The sequence below is a fragment of the Lontra canadensis genome, unplaced genomic scaffold (genome assembly GCF_010015895.1).
Source record: "Lontra canadensis isolate GAN:19392208 unplaced genomic scaffold, GSC_riverotter_1.0 scaffold35, whole genome shotgun sequence".
In the NCBI taxonomy this organism is placed as follows: Eukaryota; Metazoa; Chordata; class Mammalia; order Carnivora; family Mustelidae; genus Lontra; species Lontra canadensis.
The window spans coordinates 11,548,273-11,561,654 of NW_022631029.1; the positions used below are offsets into that span (position 1 = coordinate 11,548,273).

The 13,382-nt window shown below is 48.0% G+C and overlaps 1 protein-coding gene across 18 annotated transcripts in view; it reads left to right on the forward strand.

The window, feature by feature from the left end:
* Nucleotides 1-13,382, forward strand: part of CACNA1D (calcium voltage-gated channel subunit alpha1 D) — a 292,746-nt gene that overhangs the window by 214,235 nt on the left and 65,129 nt on the right. For 17 of the 18 annotated variants that reach the window (XM_032868323.1, XM_032868324.1, XM_032868310.1 and 14 more), the window contains 6 exons: nt 2,657-2,771; nt 3,144-3,213; nt 4,098-4,164; nt 4,911-5,058; nt 7,614-7,743; nt 11,089-11,148. In XM_032868323.1, coding sequence (XP_032724214.1) covers nt 2,657-2,771; nt 3,144-3,213; nt 4,098-4,164; nt 4,911-5,058; nt 7,614-7,743; nt 11,089-11,148 — 590 coding nt within the window. The remainder of the gene's footprint in view (nt 1-2,656; nt 2,772-3,143; nt 3,214-4,097; nt 4,165-4,910; nt 5,059-7,613; nt 7,744-11,088; nt 11,149-13,382) is intronic. The other variant, XM_032868311.1, reaches the window with a different exon arrangement.

Here is a 13,382-nt window from a genome sequence, read left to right on the forward strand (position 1 = left end):
GAAGGCTTAGGGCAGAGCCGAGTTGTCTTCCATGCCATCATGCTTGGGAGGTTAGGGGTACATCTGTGTCTCTTGAGACCTTTCCTAAGCAGTGGAGACCCACTGTCGGTGGCTTGACATAAGCTTCCCGGGCCTGATTTGGGTTTGCTGATCTGTACATCTCTGGGATCAAGTCTCCAATGGCTGACTGCTGTTAGGCTCTGAGCTCCTTTCTGATTCCTTTTATTCCTTTTCCCTGGTAAGAGGCAGTCCCTAACTCTAGACTTCTGGAACTTACAATCTCTCTTTCCTTTGATCAGACCCTTTAGGACCCTGTAACTTTTGGTTGTGTCCTCTCTCTCTCTCTCTGATCTCGCTGACTGGCATAGACCTGGCATATGGGACCCTTGCTGAGGGTTTGGTGAAAGAGCGTTTGTACAAATATGTGCACACCTCCTCTTGGTCTTCACTTTTTTATTTTAAAGAATCCTATCTGGATTCTTCTCCTGAGAAGCCCCAGGTTCCTTTAGCTGTTTCCCCCTTAATCTTCTCTGGTTCATTACTGAGTTGCCTTCTGGGCAGAAGCCCCAGGGCAAACTTCTAAGGACAATACCTAGAAACCCCACTAGTCCCTCAGGCAGCTCGAACACCCCCCTGCCTAGAGGTGAGCTCCCCTACCCAGTTTATCCTTATAGCTCCCACCGCTCATGGGGGGCCAGATCCTACTGGATTTGGGATGGGGGCTTCTCTGTCCCACCAGCTCAACGGTAAACTTCTCGAGTCAGGGGTCTCTTCTTTGTATTCACATCTCTGTGGCTCACACACAGTCGGCCCTTGGTAAATGCTTGTTAAGGGAATGGTCAGTGTTTTCTTATTGTACGTTCCTCTGCGGACCCTTGGGGCCAGAGCAATATACCAGCTTTAGGTCTGTGGAGAAGTATTCCTTGGCCACACTCATTCTTGTTACATGTTGTGTGTTTTGTTTCTTTTGTAATACATGTAAGGCTCTCTGAAATGCTTAAGTAGTTTATGTTCTGTCTTCCCCAACTAGAATAGATGCTACATGAGAGTAGGGGCTCTGGTCCATTGTGTCCCTAGCACCCAGCACAGTCTGCGGCATGCTGGAGGCACTCGGATTTCTCCGAATGAATTCCAGACCCCACCACTATTTGAGAGGGTCTGGGTAATGCTTCTCAATACAGATGATGGGTGTCTGCTCTTGGAAACAGTCTGTTACAAACTTGCAAGACTTTCTTGTGGTTTATTACTCTGGATGTGCCTTCCAGTACTCAGAAGAGTCTGGTGTCCTTGCAAGACTAAGGATACATGATTTCTTCACTGAGATCATTGGTAGGAATTCTCCATACAGTTAGTCCTACACTGATCCCTACCTGAGCCACCATTGTCCCGCGTGTATCAGAAGGGAGCTTGTGTTACCAAGCCCTCACCCAGCCCAGGATGGACTGCTTCCTTGGGCTCATTATGGCTCTGCTTAATGCATAGTCTAACATATCAAAGGCTTTTTGAAAGTTTTAATACAACTTATTCATGTTTCTATCCTCTTTAAAGACTTGAATAGATTCATCAAGCATGATATCCCCCGGAAGCTATCTCACGTCAGTCCCTTGTTAGGTTACACTTGTGTTACCCGGTTGAGGTTTCAGATTGCACAGGGCCTGGGGTTTCTGGGCTCCCATAGTCTTGCACGCAGATGACCGTGCATCAGCCAGGGAGAAAGCATCATCCCAGAAGGAGCCATCTTGACTTACGTCCCTCTGATCCCTGTGCTTCTCAAAAATATACTTAACTACTGGTGAATAGGAAACAGGCATCTTCCTGGAGATTTGGGAAACTTGTTCAGAATTACTTTTTTTTTTTTCTATCACAGGAAACCACGCATATAACATTATATAGTAAGAGCCAAAAACCTGATAGCTTGTTCAGTCACCTGACTTTTTAGGATCTGAAAAAATAAAATGCAACCACCACAGTCAAAGATATAGCGAAAGTGGGGCCATTCAAAAGAACAGGTGGGCACCATCTGGCAGTACATCAGCATTTGTGGGGGGAATGAATGAATGAGTATCCGCAGACTCTGAAGACCATTTCAGATGAGAAAGACTCAGACTGCTTTGTGCAATCATCATCTTGAATAACGCGTAGCCTTTAAAAGGGTCTATTTGGGAAAGCATGTGCTGGATATATATGTTATAGGTACATGTGTGTTTTAAAAGAAACAAAATGCACAAAGCAAAATGCAAAACACATAACACCATGTTCATGGAATGGATTGTTTCATGCAGTGTGTATGATAGCTGGGAATACATCTGTGTACAGACACACGTGTTGGTGCAAGCACACACACACACACACACACACACGTGCCTATAAAAGGAAATGTTGAAGTTAGTAGGTGTTCATGCATTTTAGGTGGATCTTAATTTTGCTTCTTTCCAGACTGTCTTCTACAGGTTTCTGGGGTGTTTTGTTTTTGTTGTTTTGGTTTCGTTTTTTTAAGCAGGCTCTGGCCTTCTGGTCTTACCAAATGAATACAGCACTCAGGGGACAGTCACCTGTTACCAGCCTTCCAGAGCACAGAGGGGTGTGACGTTGCCATCGTCGATCACCAGTAGTTGCATTTAGAAATTGTGTTGTTCCCTTAATATGTTCAAACTAGATATCCTACTGAATGTCTTCTTGGCCATTGCTGTAGACAATCTGGCTGATGCTGAGAGTTTGAATACTGCCCAGAAGGAGGAAGCTGAAGAGAAGGAAAGGAAAAAGATTGCCAGGTAATCATATTTTCACCCAAGGATGGAATCTTGGGCAGAACCCGGGCTCTCCTTCCCTTAGAGCTAAGGGTAGGAGTCACGTGGTCTCATGCTTAAAGAATCCCTGTGGTTAATTTTGGTGTCATAAAATAAATGATGTGTTCAGTGCTGATGAGCTCTCACTGGAGAATTTTAATAAGGTGATCTGTGTAATGAACCCAGTGCACCAAGGGGAACGGGAAGCTCTGAGTGTGGGTTGTGCTATGTTCTCGCTGTTAGTTGTTTGCAGTTAAATTCTGTCCTTCATCAGGCCACTGTGGATTCCGAATCTGGATTAGCATTTTTGTGCACAGCAATACGGTTATTCGGTTTCTCGTGTTCTTTTCTCTGTAGAAAAGAGAGCCTGGAGAATAAAAAGAACAACAAACCAGACGTCAACCAGATAGCCAACAGTGATAATAAGGTATACGTCCCGCCACAGTTCTCTGCTTTTTGTTTCAAAATGAATCTGTTGATCTCATCATAAATGTACCATTTATACCATGAGAAGTATCCTGTGTGATGTTCTGGTGGGTGAGAGTGTGGCACACCATTATAGACACTGGCTTCCCAGCCCCCTGGGAAGTGAGTGAATTTAGAATTTAGAAATTAGAAATTCTGAGTGAATTTATGCAGCTCGCTGGTGATTAATCAGTGTTTCACCAGATAACTAGCATGATAAGTATTTGACTGGGGGGACCACTTATTTTTTTTCTTTATTGGAATTGTGTGATCAGACCTGACCTTGTCAGTATCTTCTCATTGGGGGTTAAAATTGAGGATTGTTAATAGATGTCTGCCTCCAGGGGGAATCTTACGATTGGGGATCTGGGTGCTCGGGGCTATTGTGTCAAATTTCATCCCTCTCGTGACAGCTCTGGATTTTTCATTCATTTGTTTGTTCCATAAGTGGTTACTTATTCTTGAGCAGTTACTGTGTGGCAGATACAGGAGCTCAGCAACGAAGAAGACCAACGAGGTCCCTGCGTGCATGGAGCTCACATCCTAGAGGGGAGACAGGAATCCGCTGTGCGGTTACCATGCAGTGTGCAGGACAGTGCTGGGTAGAGGGGGGTGTGGATGGTGCTGCCAGCCACGGCCGGGTAGGGGTTATACTCGTTTTCTCCTCCTCTGCCCTCAGAGCTCTGTCTGAAGTAGAGTCACCCCTGGGGACACCTGTCCGTGTGCACATTGGAGAGAGCGTCTCTCTCTGTGCTGAACGGCAGGGCTGAGTCTTCACCTGGGTCCTCTGCAGTGCATTGAAGTCAGAGTCTCCCCTCCTCCCAAGACCTCTCTGTCATCCCCTAGGTTACAATTGATGACTATCGAGAAGAGGATGAAGACAAGGACCCCTACCCACCTTGTGATGTGCCAGGTACGGTTGCAGAGGCCAGTGACAGGCTCTCATTCATGGGTGATATGGCTTTGCTACCATGCCGTGATCAGGGGCTCAATCTGTGGCTGGCCAGGCCAGCTGGGGTGCTGGTGGGTGGGGAGGCTACTGAGACCATGGGTCCAGGCCCCTTGCGGAACAGTTAGCCCTGTTTTTTTTTTTTTTTTTCTTGGTCATGCAGGTAGCTTATGTAACCCCAGTTCTAGGTGGGGGGAGAAAATGAGAGTGGATCCAGGCAAGCCCCTCTTCTGGGAAATCTCTCTAGGGGGCAACCAGCCGTTCCTACCATTAGCACTGCTCACCTGACCCTTTCACATCGGCTGGTGCTCTTATTGGCTGAAGTAGCAGGGACTGCAGGGGATGGGGTGTGGCAGGTGATGGTCCTGTGTGGCTTGAAGTCTCACACAGTTTTTCAGCCTGAAGTGGAGCCAGGCTGCTGGGGAAACAGTGAGGGCTGGCGGGCTGTCAGTGACAGTCCTACTGCAGATTACCTTCTGCCTCCACTCAGACCTGGAACCGCTAGGAACCTCCTTCCCAGAACCACACTCAGTCACAGACAGGCACACTTCTCGGCACCCCCAACGCACTCAGTCCGTATTCAGAAGGGTTTTGATTCAATGTAAGCTGATAGATGTGAAGGTTTACTCTCCATGTGAAATGGCAAACAGTCATTCAACCCCAAATGCGATCATTATTTCATGCCTGTACAAAAGGTGTCTCATTTAAAGTAGGGGAAGAGGAAGAGGAGGAGGAGGAGGATGAACCTGAGGTCCCTGCTGGCCCCCGTCCTCGCAGAATCTCAGAGTTGAACATGAAGGAGAAAATCGCCCCCATTCCTGAAGGGAGTGCATTCTTCATTCTGAGCAAGACCAATCCGTAAATACCCAGTTTCTAATTTCATTGCTGCTGTGTCTCCCTGTTACCCTGCAGATTGCTTGGGGGTTGGGGGGAGGTTTGCTGGAGATGGGCTGTAAGAGGGTGGTTCCCATCCCCCTTCTGTGCCTATGTGTTGGAGTCCCTGGGTCGTCTCTGACCCCTGTCTTCCTCCAGCCTTGCCTTTGTCCTTTGTCTCTTCCTGGCTGTCCTGTTCCTGGATGGAGGTGCTTTTAGGAGCATGACCAGCCCCTGGGACAAGCGCCCTTCCAGATTCTCCTCCCCTTTGGCCCCTGTGCTAGCCAGAGCCCACGGCTCAGGTGTCCATGGGTTGTCACCAGTGAAGTGTCTTCCAATCCAGAGGACCCTTCCTTCATGAGTGGGTCCTTCTGTTGAGATTCCTTGGGGATGAGAATCTCATGGCCAAGTTCCCCGCAGAATCTTCATCCTGTAATCCAGTTCAGCGAATCACTGGTCCCTGTTGAGTTCTATGGCAATAAAGAGATATTGCTCAATGATATTTTTATATTTATAGGTGGTAGCTATTCAATTCAGCGTGATGATATTCTGCTTAAAATAGCATTTCTCGTGTTAAAATGGCAAGGTGCTCACCAGGAGCACAGTCCTTACAAGGACCGCAAGAGGATGACATTTATTTACTAGCTGGTTTCTAGGTTTTAAGTCATCTGAGACAGATGGCATACTGGGGGGAATGAATGGCTCCTGGAAAAGTTTCTAGAATTATAGAAGCAGTTCTTGGCTGTCAGAGAAGAACTCTATGGATTTCACAGTCCCCGAGGAGACACAGGTGGGAAGCGAGGCTGCCATCCTTAGTAACTGGAGGATTTGATGGTAGTTTTTATAATTCATCACTGTTGAGAGTTTGGGTGTCTATTTTTTTAAAAAGGATTTTGTTTACTTAGAGCATGAGCAGGGGGGAGAGGCAAAGGGAGAAGTAGACTCTACGCTGAGCAGGGAGCCTGACATGGGGCTCCATCCCAGGATCCCGGGATTGTGACCTGAGCCAAAGACAGATTGCTTAACTGACTGAGCCACCCAGGCGCCCCTGGATGTCTCTTTAAAAAAAAAAAAGGTATTCGATTGATATTACTGAAACCCACAGCTCACTGGATCTACATATATTGAAGGAATGGATTGATTTCCACCCCCACCCCTCAAAGCTGTGAACATTGTCTTGGGATGCACTCACTGTCTTGGGATGTGTTCCACAGACTCATCTGCTAACAGTTTGCAAGCTCCCTGCACCCCCGCCCCTCCACAGGGCATATCCCTGCACGAAGCAGCTCCCAAAGGGAGGTTTCTCATAAAGTTGAGTCCAGTTTTGAAGGTGAAAAAGGAAAATATTTTCAAGGGAAAACATACATGTATTCTACAGGCCAAAAACAACATCTTTAAATTCTAAAGTGAAAAGTTGAGGTCAAGGGTAGTCTGGCACTAACTAGCCCGTAGGATGTCAGGGATGGCGGGACTGTGAAGACGCTGTCAAGTGGTGCGTGAGATCCATGTACGATTCCTGCATGATGCGACTTTTGCTCCACGTTCTCAGGTGTGCTTGGGGGTCAGGTCCAACATTTAAAAACAAAAACAAAAGGGGCGCCTGGGTGGCTCAGTGAGTTAAGCATCTGCCTTTGGCTCAGGTCATGATCCCAGGGTCCTGGGATTGAGTCCCACATCGGGCTCTCTGCTCAGTGGGGAGCCTGCTTCTCTCTCTCCCTCTGCCTGCTGCTCCCCTGGCTTGTGTTCTCTCCCTCTGTCTCTTGGACAAATAACTAAATGAAATCTTAAAACAAACAAAAAAAAAGCACTTAGAACCTCCACAAAACAGGAGATTTTACCAAGCCCATCTACTAGTCCTTTTCATACAGCCAGGCTGCAGTATAAGATTTTAATTTTTATTTTTAGTCGAAGTATAGTTGACATACAGTATCGTGTTGGTTTCGGGCATACAACGTAGTGATTTGACAAGTCTATACATTACGTGGTGCTCACCACAATGACGTCATTACTGTGTTATTGATGAGCGTCCCCGTGCTGTATTGTTCATCCCCATGACTTGTTTATTTTCTGGCTGGAAGTTTCAGCCATTGCTCTTCCTGTGAGCTGCTGCAATGAGCTCTGTGCTCAGGTTCCTTCCTAAGGAGGGGATAGGAAGCCATGGGTAGGGGGAACTGTCACCATCCAACTGGTTTGGGAATTTCCCTCATTCCCTACTGGCTGCGTCACCTTAAGAAATTTCAAAGGCGTAAGCCTCAAGTTTCTCCACTTGCAGCCTGACAATAATCCCCACTTTTAAGGACTTGATGACTGATGTCTCCAGGAAGCCCACACACAGAGCCGTAGCACTGTGGGCCCTTGGGGTCTGCCTTCTGGGACTTTCCAGGGGCTCACAGTCCGGTGACTGGGGTTGGCCAGGTCGGGGCACAGACAGCACAGCAGACCGCTGTCCTTTGCCTGACCTGTTACCACCAAGTAGTCCCAGCACACAGAAGGCACCCGCCCCACCTAGGGCCGTGTCCATGCAGCGGCTTTCCCTACAGGATCCGCGTGGGCTGCCACAAACTCATCAACCACCACATCTTCACCAACCTCATCCTTGTCTTCATCATGCTCAGCAGCGCTGCCCTTGCCGCGGAGGACCCCATCCGCAGCCACTCCTTCAGGAACACTGTAAGCCATGTGCCGGGGCAGGCGGGCGGGTCATCGGCTGGGACGAGCCCTGGTCTCTTTGGCAGGGGCCGTCACTCAGGCAGGGCTGAAGGCCAGAGGCGGCCTCTCGTTCACCCGGAGGCAGCTGGTGTTAAGGGCCTGCATGCCAGGGGGGGTTGTGTCTTAGCAGGACAAGCCTGGTTTGAATCCTGTCCCCTACCTTTCCTCTTAAATACTCTGCAGTAACTCAGTGCATTCGGGAGCCCTGCTTCTCCTTCTCTTGGTCCCTTGCTGCCAGCTTTTGGTCCCTCTTTCCCCCTCCCTGGCCAAATTCCCATCTACACCTGTCTTGAGATTTCTGCCCTGTTGGAAACATCCAACGGAGAGAAAGGAGAACTGGAACCAGGTATGTTGTGTGCCCAGAAGCTCGTAGTTGAGGTTGGTGGGAAGACGTCTAGCCCACACGGGACCACTTGGTCTCACCACTGGGGGAAACATAAGTTAGGGGCCGATGGCGTGTGGAGCCCCATGGTGAGGTGGAGAGGAAGAACCATGCTCTGGTGGGGCCAGGAGGCAGTTTTACAAAGAGAACAAGTCGCCAGTTAAGTTTTCTGTGCTGGGCTGCTCGGAAACTGTAACTAAAATAGTTCTTGCCTAAAGTCTCCCATCTTAATAGTTCAGTTCCTTCAGCACTGAGAACACCCAAAGACTGAGAATGCTTCAGAGCTTCAGAAGACCTGTAGTCTGTTGCCTGCTCTGGCTTGGATCCTGTAGTGCAGTTTCAGGCCATTATCAGGAAACCCAAGAGAGGGAGGCCCACAGGCATGCGAGGCCATGGGCACTGTTGCCTTGCCTGGTTAGTACCTCTCTGTGGTCATCAGGTTTTTAGAGAGTTGAGGATTAAGACAAATCCCCAGATCGGCCTCCCAGGATTTTGATTGTGACCATCAAGCCTTATGTTGTCTGTTTTCATTTCCAGGGTTGTTGGTTTGCAGCCTAGCAACCCGAGTTTATCAGACTGGTAACACATGGGCACTTTGATATGCAGATTTTAGAAGAACTCCCTTTCTAGGGCACATGTTGGTGTTGATGCGAAGAGGAAGGCCCTGCACCCATCCCAAATCTGCACTCACAGGTCAGGGCTTATGTTAGAGACGCTGAGGCTGTCTCTCGCTCAGTGTTCAAATGGAACGAAGACCTCGGTGTCCTTGAGGTCCATCATGGAAATGAATCACAAGGGGAAGAAGCTGTTTGGAAAAGAAAAAAAAAAAATACCATTATTGACAGAGTATAGGACAGGAGCTAGTCTAGAACATAGACTGACAAGGAGTTAATTTACATGGGACCTTGTGTTCTCATTTTTTATTGTAATTACTTCCCCATGAGTTTATTTCCCTGCCCTTTTTCCAAGAATGTTATTCTTTTTAAACAGATGCACATATGTGTACATGTAGTGCTTGCAAGCTACTACAGTGTTTACTGTGGTAAGAATGCTTAACATGAGATCTACCCCCTTGATAAATTAAGTGTATGAGCCAGCATTCTTAACGGTAGGCGTAGTTGTAGAGCAGGTCTCCAGAACTTACTCATCTTGCATGACTGAAACTTGACACCCATTGAAAGTCTCCCCATTTCTCCTTCCCCCAGCCCCCGACAACAACCTCCCTTCTTCTTTCCAACTAAGGGTTTGGCTACTTTAGATGCCCCCGTGTAAGTGGACTCATGCAGTGCCTTTTTTGTTGTTGTTTTAACCTTTGCTGAGTTATTAGTGGAAGTGGGATGAATGAGGAAAGAACAGCTTGAATCCAGGAGCTCTGGCCTCCGGCACCAAGCTGGATTGCTGGTGTGGGGGCCACGGTGTTTGCCTTGGCTACGTGGGTAGTTCTAACATGAACAGTCCTGCTGTGACCTAGGATGGAGGAAGGGCCAGGGGCTTGCAGTGTGCTGGAAACACCTTCTTCGCCTGGCTAGAAACACAAGTATACAAAAGGTGTCCGGCAAAATGTAGAAATCTCAAAACAGAAACAGTTGGGACAATGACTGCCCTGTGGAGAACTTAAGCTGAGACAGTTGGCCTTTGCAGTGGGGGGGCCTGCCTTTACCGTGGTGGAGCTATTAAGGACTCCCCTGGGTTGGAGCCCAGACTAATATCACAGGCCCCAGGGCTCTCGGCTAGCACTCCGCAGATCCCACTCCTTGAAGATGGAGGTTCCTGGCTGCGCGGCTTGAGCAGCTGCTGCCTGACCCTCCCCCGGCATCCTCCTCTGTTACCTGAAGGAAGTTGGTCTGGGTTGAGGACAGGGGGTCTCTCCACAGTCCCTCTGGCTCTGATCTCTTCAGTGTTCTTGAAGCCGGAGGTCATGGCTGTGAAGAAGAGCAACAGCCAAGATGGCAGCCAAGATGGCCTCTGCAAATGGCAGCATCTGGGCTGCCATCTTTGCGGCAAAAGATTCCCTGTGAGTAGCCTTTGTCGAGCAGTCAGACTCTGGCCACTGCCCCCCTCATCCTCCCTCACCTGCCCTCCCCTGTGGCTCTGAGAAGAACCAGGGACCCCAGAAGGGTTCCCTGAGCAGGACTCAGTTGGAGAGTAGATGACATTTTCAGGAAATCTCACGTGACTTGTAAGCTGGACTAATAATTCAAAGGCCAGGTCAGTCTTTTCTTTGCTTGGGCCCAGCTGGGTAAAAACCAAGCAAAAACCCATTGCCAGGAGAGGGTGGTGTTAGATACGGAGCAGAGGCCAAGAGTTGTACTTTCCAAGTTACTCGGGATGTAAAAGCACGAGTTTACTTGTAAAGTCAAACTCTTCACTGAGGACTTTCCCAGCCCTGCACCCCAGGGAAGGAAAGGCATTGACTCCCTGATGACATGGGCTGGAATCGGAAGGGGCACGTGGAAGCTTCTGGCCCCCCTGGATGCCACTTGCACCTTTGTTTACATTTCCCCACCAACCTGAAGCTTAGCTAGATGACAACCTGTTCCATTTGGCCAAAAAGGCAGTGAAAAATCCAACATCACGTATAACACTCAAGGTTACCTGGTGTCGCCAGTCGGCCGGGGCCACGCCCTGATGAGCAAAGGTTGTGTTAATAAAACACTTGTAGAAATGGGCCTCTGTCCGTGACCTGAGACAGGGAAGCGAGTCTGTTAGAGGAGGTGAGTGTCCCCTCGTGCTCTTCTCTGATCACAGAGCTGACCCGTAACTGGCCAGGAGGGGCTGCCCCTGTCCTCCCCCACCACCCCAGCAGCGGATCTGTCTTGGGGGACGGGGGTCTCCCTGCATGTGGGGGTTCTGCCCGGGGGCGGGCAGCTGTCCCTGCTTGTCCGGATGCCTGTGTCTCACGCCCGCCATGTTGTACCTTGCAGATACTGGGTTACTTTGACTATGCGTTTACAGCCATCTTTACCGTTGAAATCCTGTTAAAGGTAATGGCTCTTTCCTTGATCCTCACCTGCCCCAAAGCAGCCGTAGCAATAATAGTTGCAATTCTTTGTTTACCTTCCAGATGCTAGGTTACGCAGATTATGTCTTCACTGGCACTTTTGCCTTTGAGATCGTTCTGAAGGTAACAGGTTCCACAGCCACGTGTCTCAGGGGCCCGCTCCTGTGGGACACGCGGCAGAGAAGCGTGAAGTGCTTTTGACTATTTTTATTTTTTGCCTTCTGTGATCAAGCTACACTTTTTTTTTTTTTTTAACTAAAGAATTTTACCCCCCCGTAACCATTCAACTTGTTTTTGCTGTTTCTTTTTAACCTTTCAATGCATGTAGGACCTATTTTGGCTTCATCATAGTGACTGGAAATTATTTTGCTGCTTTTTAAATATATCCTCTGAAACTTGTCGTCTGATGACAGATACATCAGTCTGTGTGAACCTTCTTCCACCTTTCCTGACCTCAGAGTCAGAGGAGAAGCATTTATCCTACGAAGGGAGGAATGTATCTCTCTTCATTTCTTGGACTGAATTGTTTTCAGTGGCCTGAAATAGTAACACACTATTTTCTTGCAATGGTATTTGCAAGATAACCCGGGTCTTTTTGTGTTAAGACATTTTATATCTGTTTTAATGGATGGGCTTACATTTATGCAAAGAAAAGGAGCGCCCTTTGGACGGGGTACCCTAAATGTACCGCCCATGCATGAGCTCAGAGTTGCCATTGCCGCATGTGGTTTGTGGACTGAGTGTGAAGGCCCCCGAGGTCTGGAGACGCGCAACAGATAGCCGAGAACCCCCCGACTTGCTAAGCGGTGTGGGTCACTGCTGTACCAGGACAGTGTGACCCGTGACAACTGTCAGAGCAGTCGTCTCGGAGTGGGGAGACAAGCGGGGAGATTTTCACCACAATTGTCTTTAAACCATTTTGAGTTTTTATGTGTGCATCGTGGGGAAAAAAATGTATTTTGTGTTAGACTACTGTGGAACTTGGGCTCTTTACAAAACCTTTTTTAAAATGAAACCTTGCTGGGGCGCCTGGGTGGCTCAGTGGGTTAAAGCCTCTGCCTTCGGCTCAGGTCATGATCCTAGGGTCCTGGGATCGAGCCCCGCATCGGGCTCTCTGCTCGGCAGGGAGCCTGCTTCCCCCCCCCGCTCTCTCTCTCTGCCTGCCTCTCTGCCTACTTGTGATCTCTGTCAAATAAGTAAATAAAATCTTTAAAAAAAAAAAAATGAAACCTTGCTGAACTTTGCCAGGGAATGGGGAACTTAGAGTTCCTTTATTTTGGTGGTGGTGTTTAATGAAAACAACAGCACAAAACTGACCAACCTCTATTTAAACCTTTGTTTAAAAAAAATCTAAAAATTCACATTCACTTTTCTGCCTTTAAACCAGGGACTGTGGTTGATAGTTTTCTCCTCAGTGAGAACCTTGCCAGTTTAGTAACTCTAATGGCATCACCACAGTGAGGAGCACAGACATATGCATGCCCAGGGCTCGTGGGTCAAGGAGACTCACCCTGCCTCTACTTGATCCCGAGCTGCCCTTTTTTCTTTTCTTTTCTTTTCTTTTCTTTTCTTTTCTTTTCTTTTCTTTCTTTCTTTCTTTCTTTCTCTCTCTTTTTTTTTTTTTTTTTGTAATTTGCCTTCTTGTCAAACTGAATGGGGGACATGTTCCCCTTAGTCCGTTAGCGGGGTTCTTTGAGGTTTTATTTTACTTCCCACATTTTTTTAGTGATTAGATGGATATAGTTATTCTTGGGGGACAAATGAGATACAGAATTATTTAAAAGAAATTTAAAACAGCTCCTGCTTTTAAATCTCTGGATATTTGCCTCCGTGACTTCAGTCTTCCAAGTTAATCTTCATTTTAAGGACGTGTTAGAGGGTGGAAAACAAACTTCAACCCAGAAGGATTCAGAGAACGCAGACTCGCCAAGAAGCATCTGCGTTGGAAGCGGCAGTTCCTGCCGGCCGTGGGAATGCTGGGGAGGCTCCATGACGATTCTGTTGAATCGTATGAAATTGCCATTTTTGTCAGTCAAGAATGGCGGCGTGCTGACAATTTCATATGGTTCAGTGTAATATTTTTCCCGACTCTGGCCCTCTATCCCGGACTCACCCGAGCCTTCTCCGCCATTTCTTCCTTCCTTCCTTCCTTCCTTCCTTCCTTCCTTCCTTTCTTTCTTTCTTTCTTTCTTTCTTTCTTTCTTTCTTTCTTTCTTT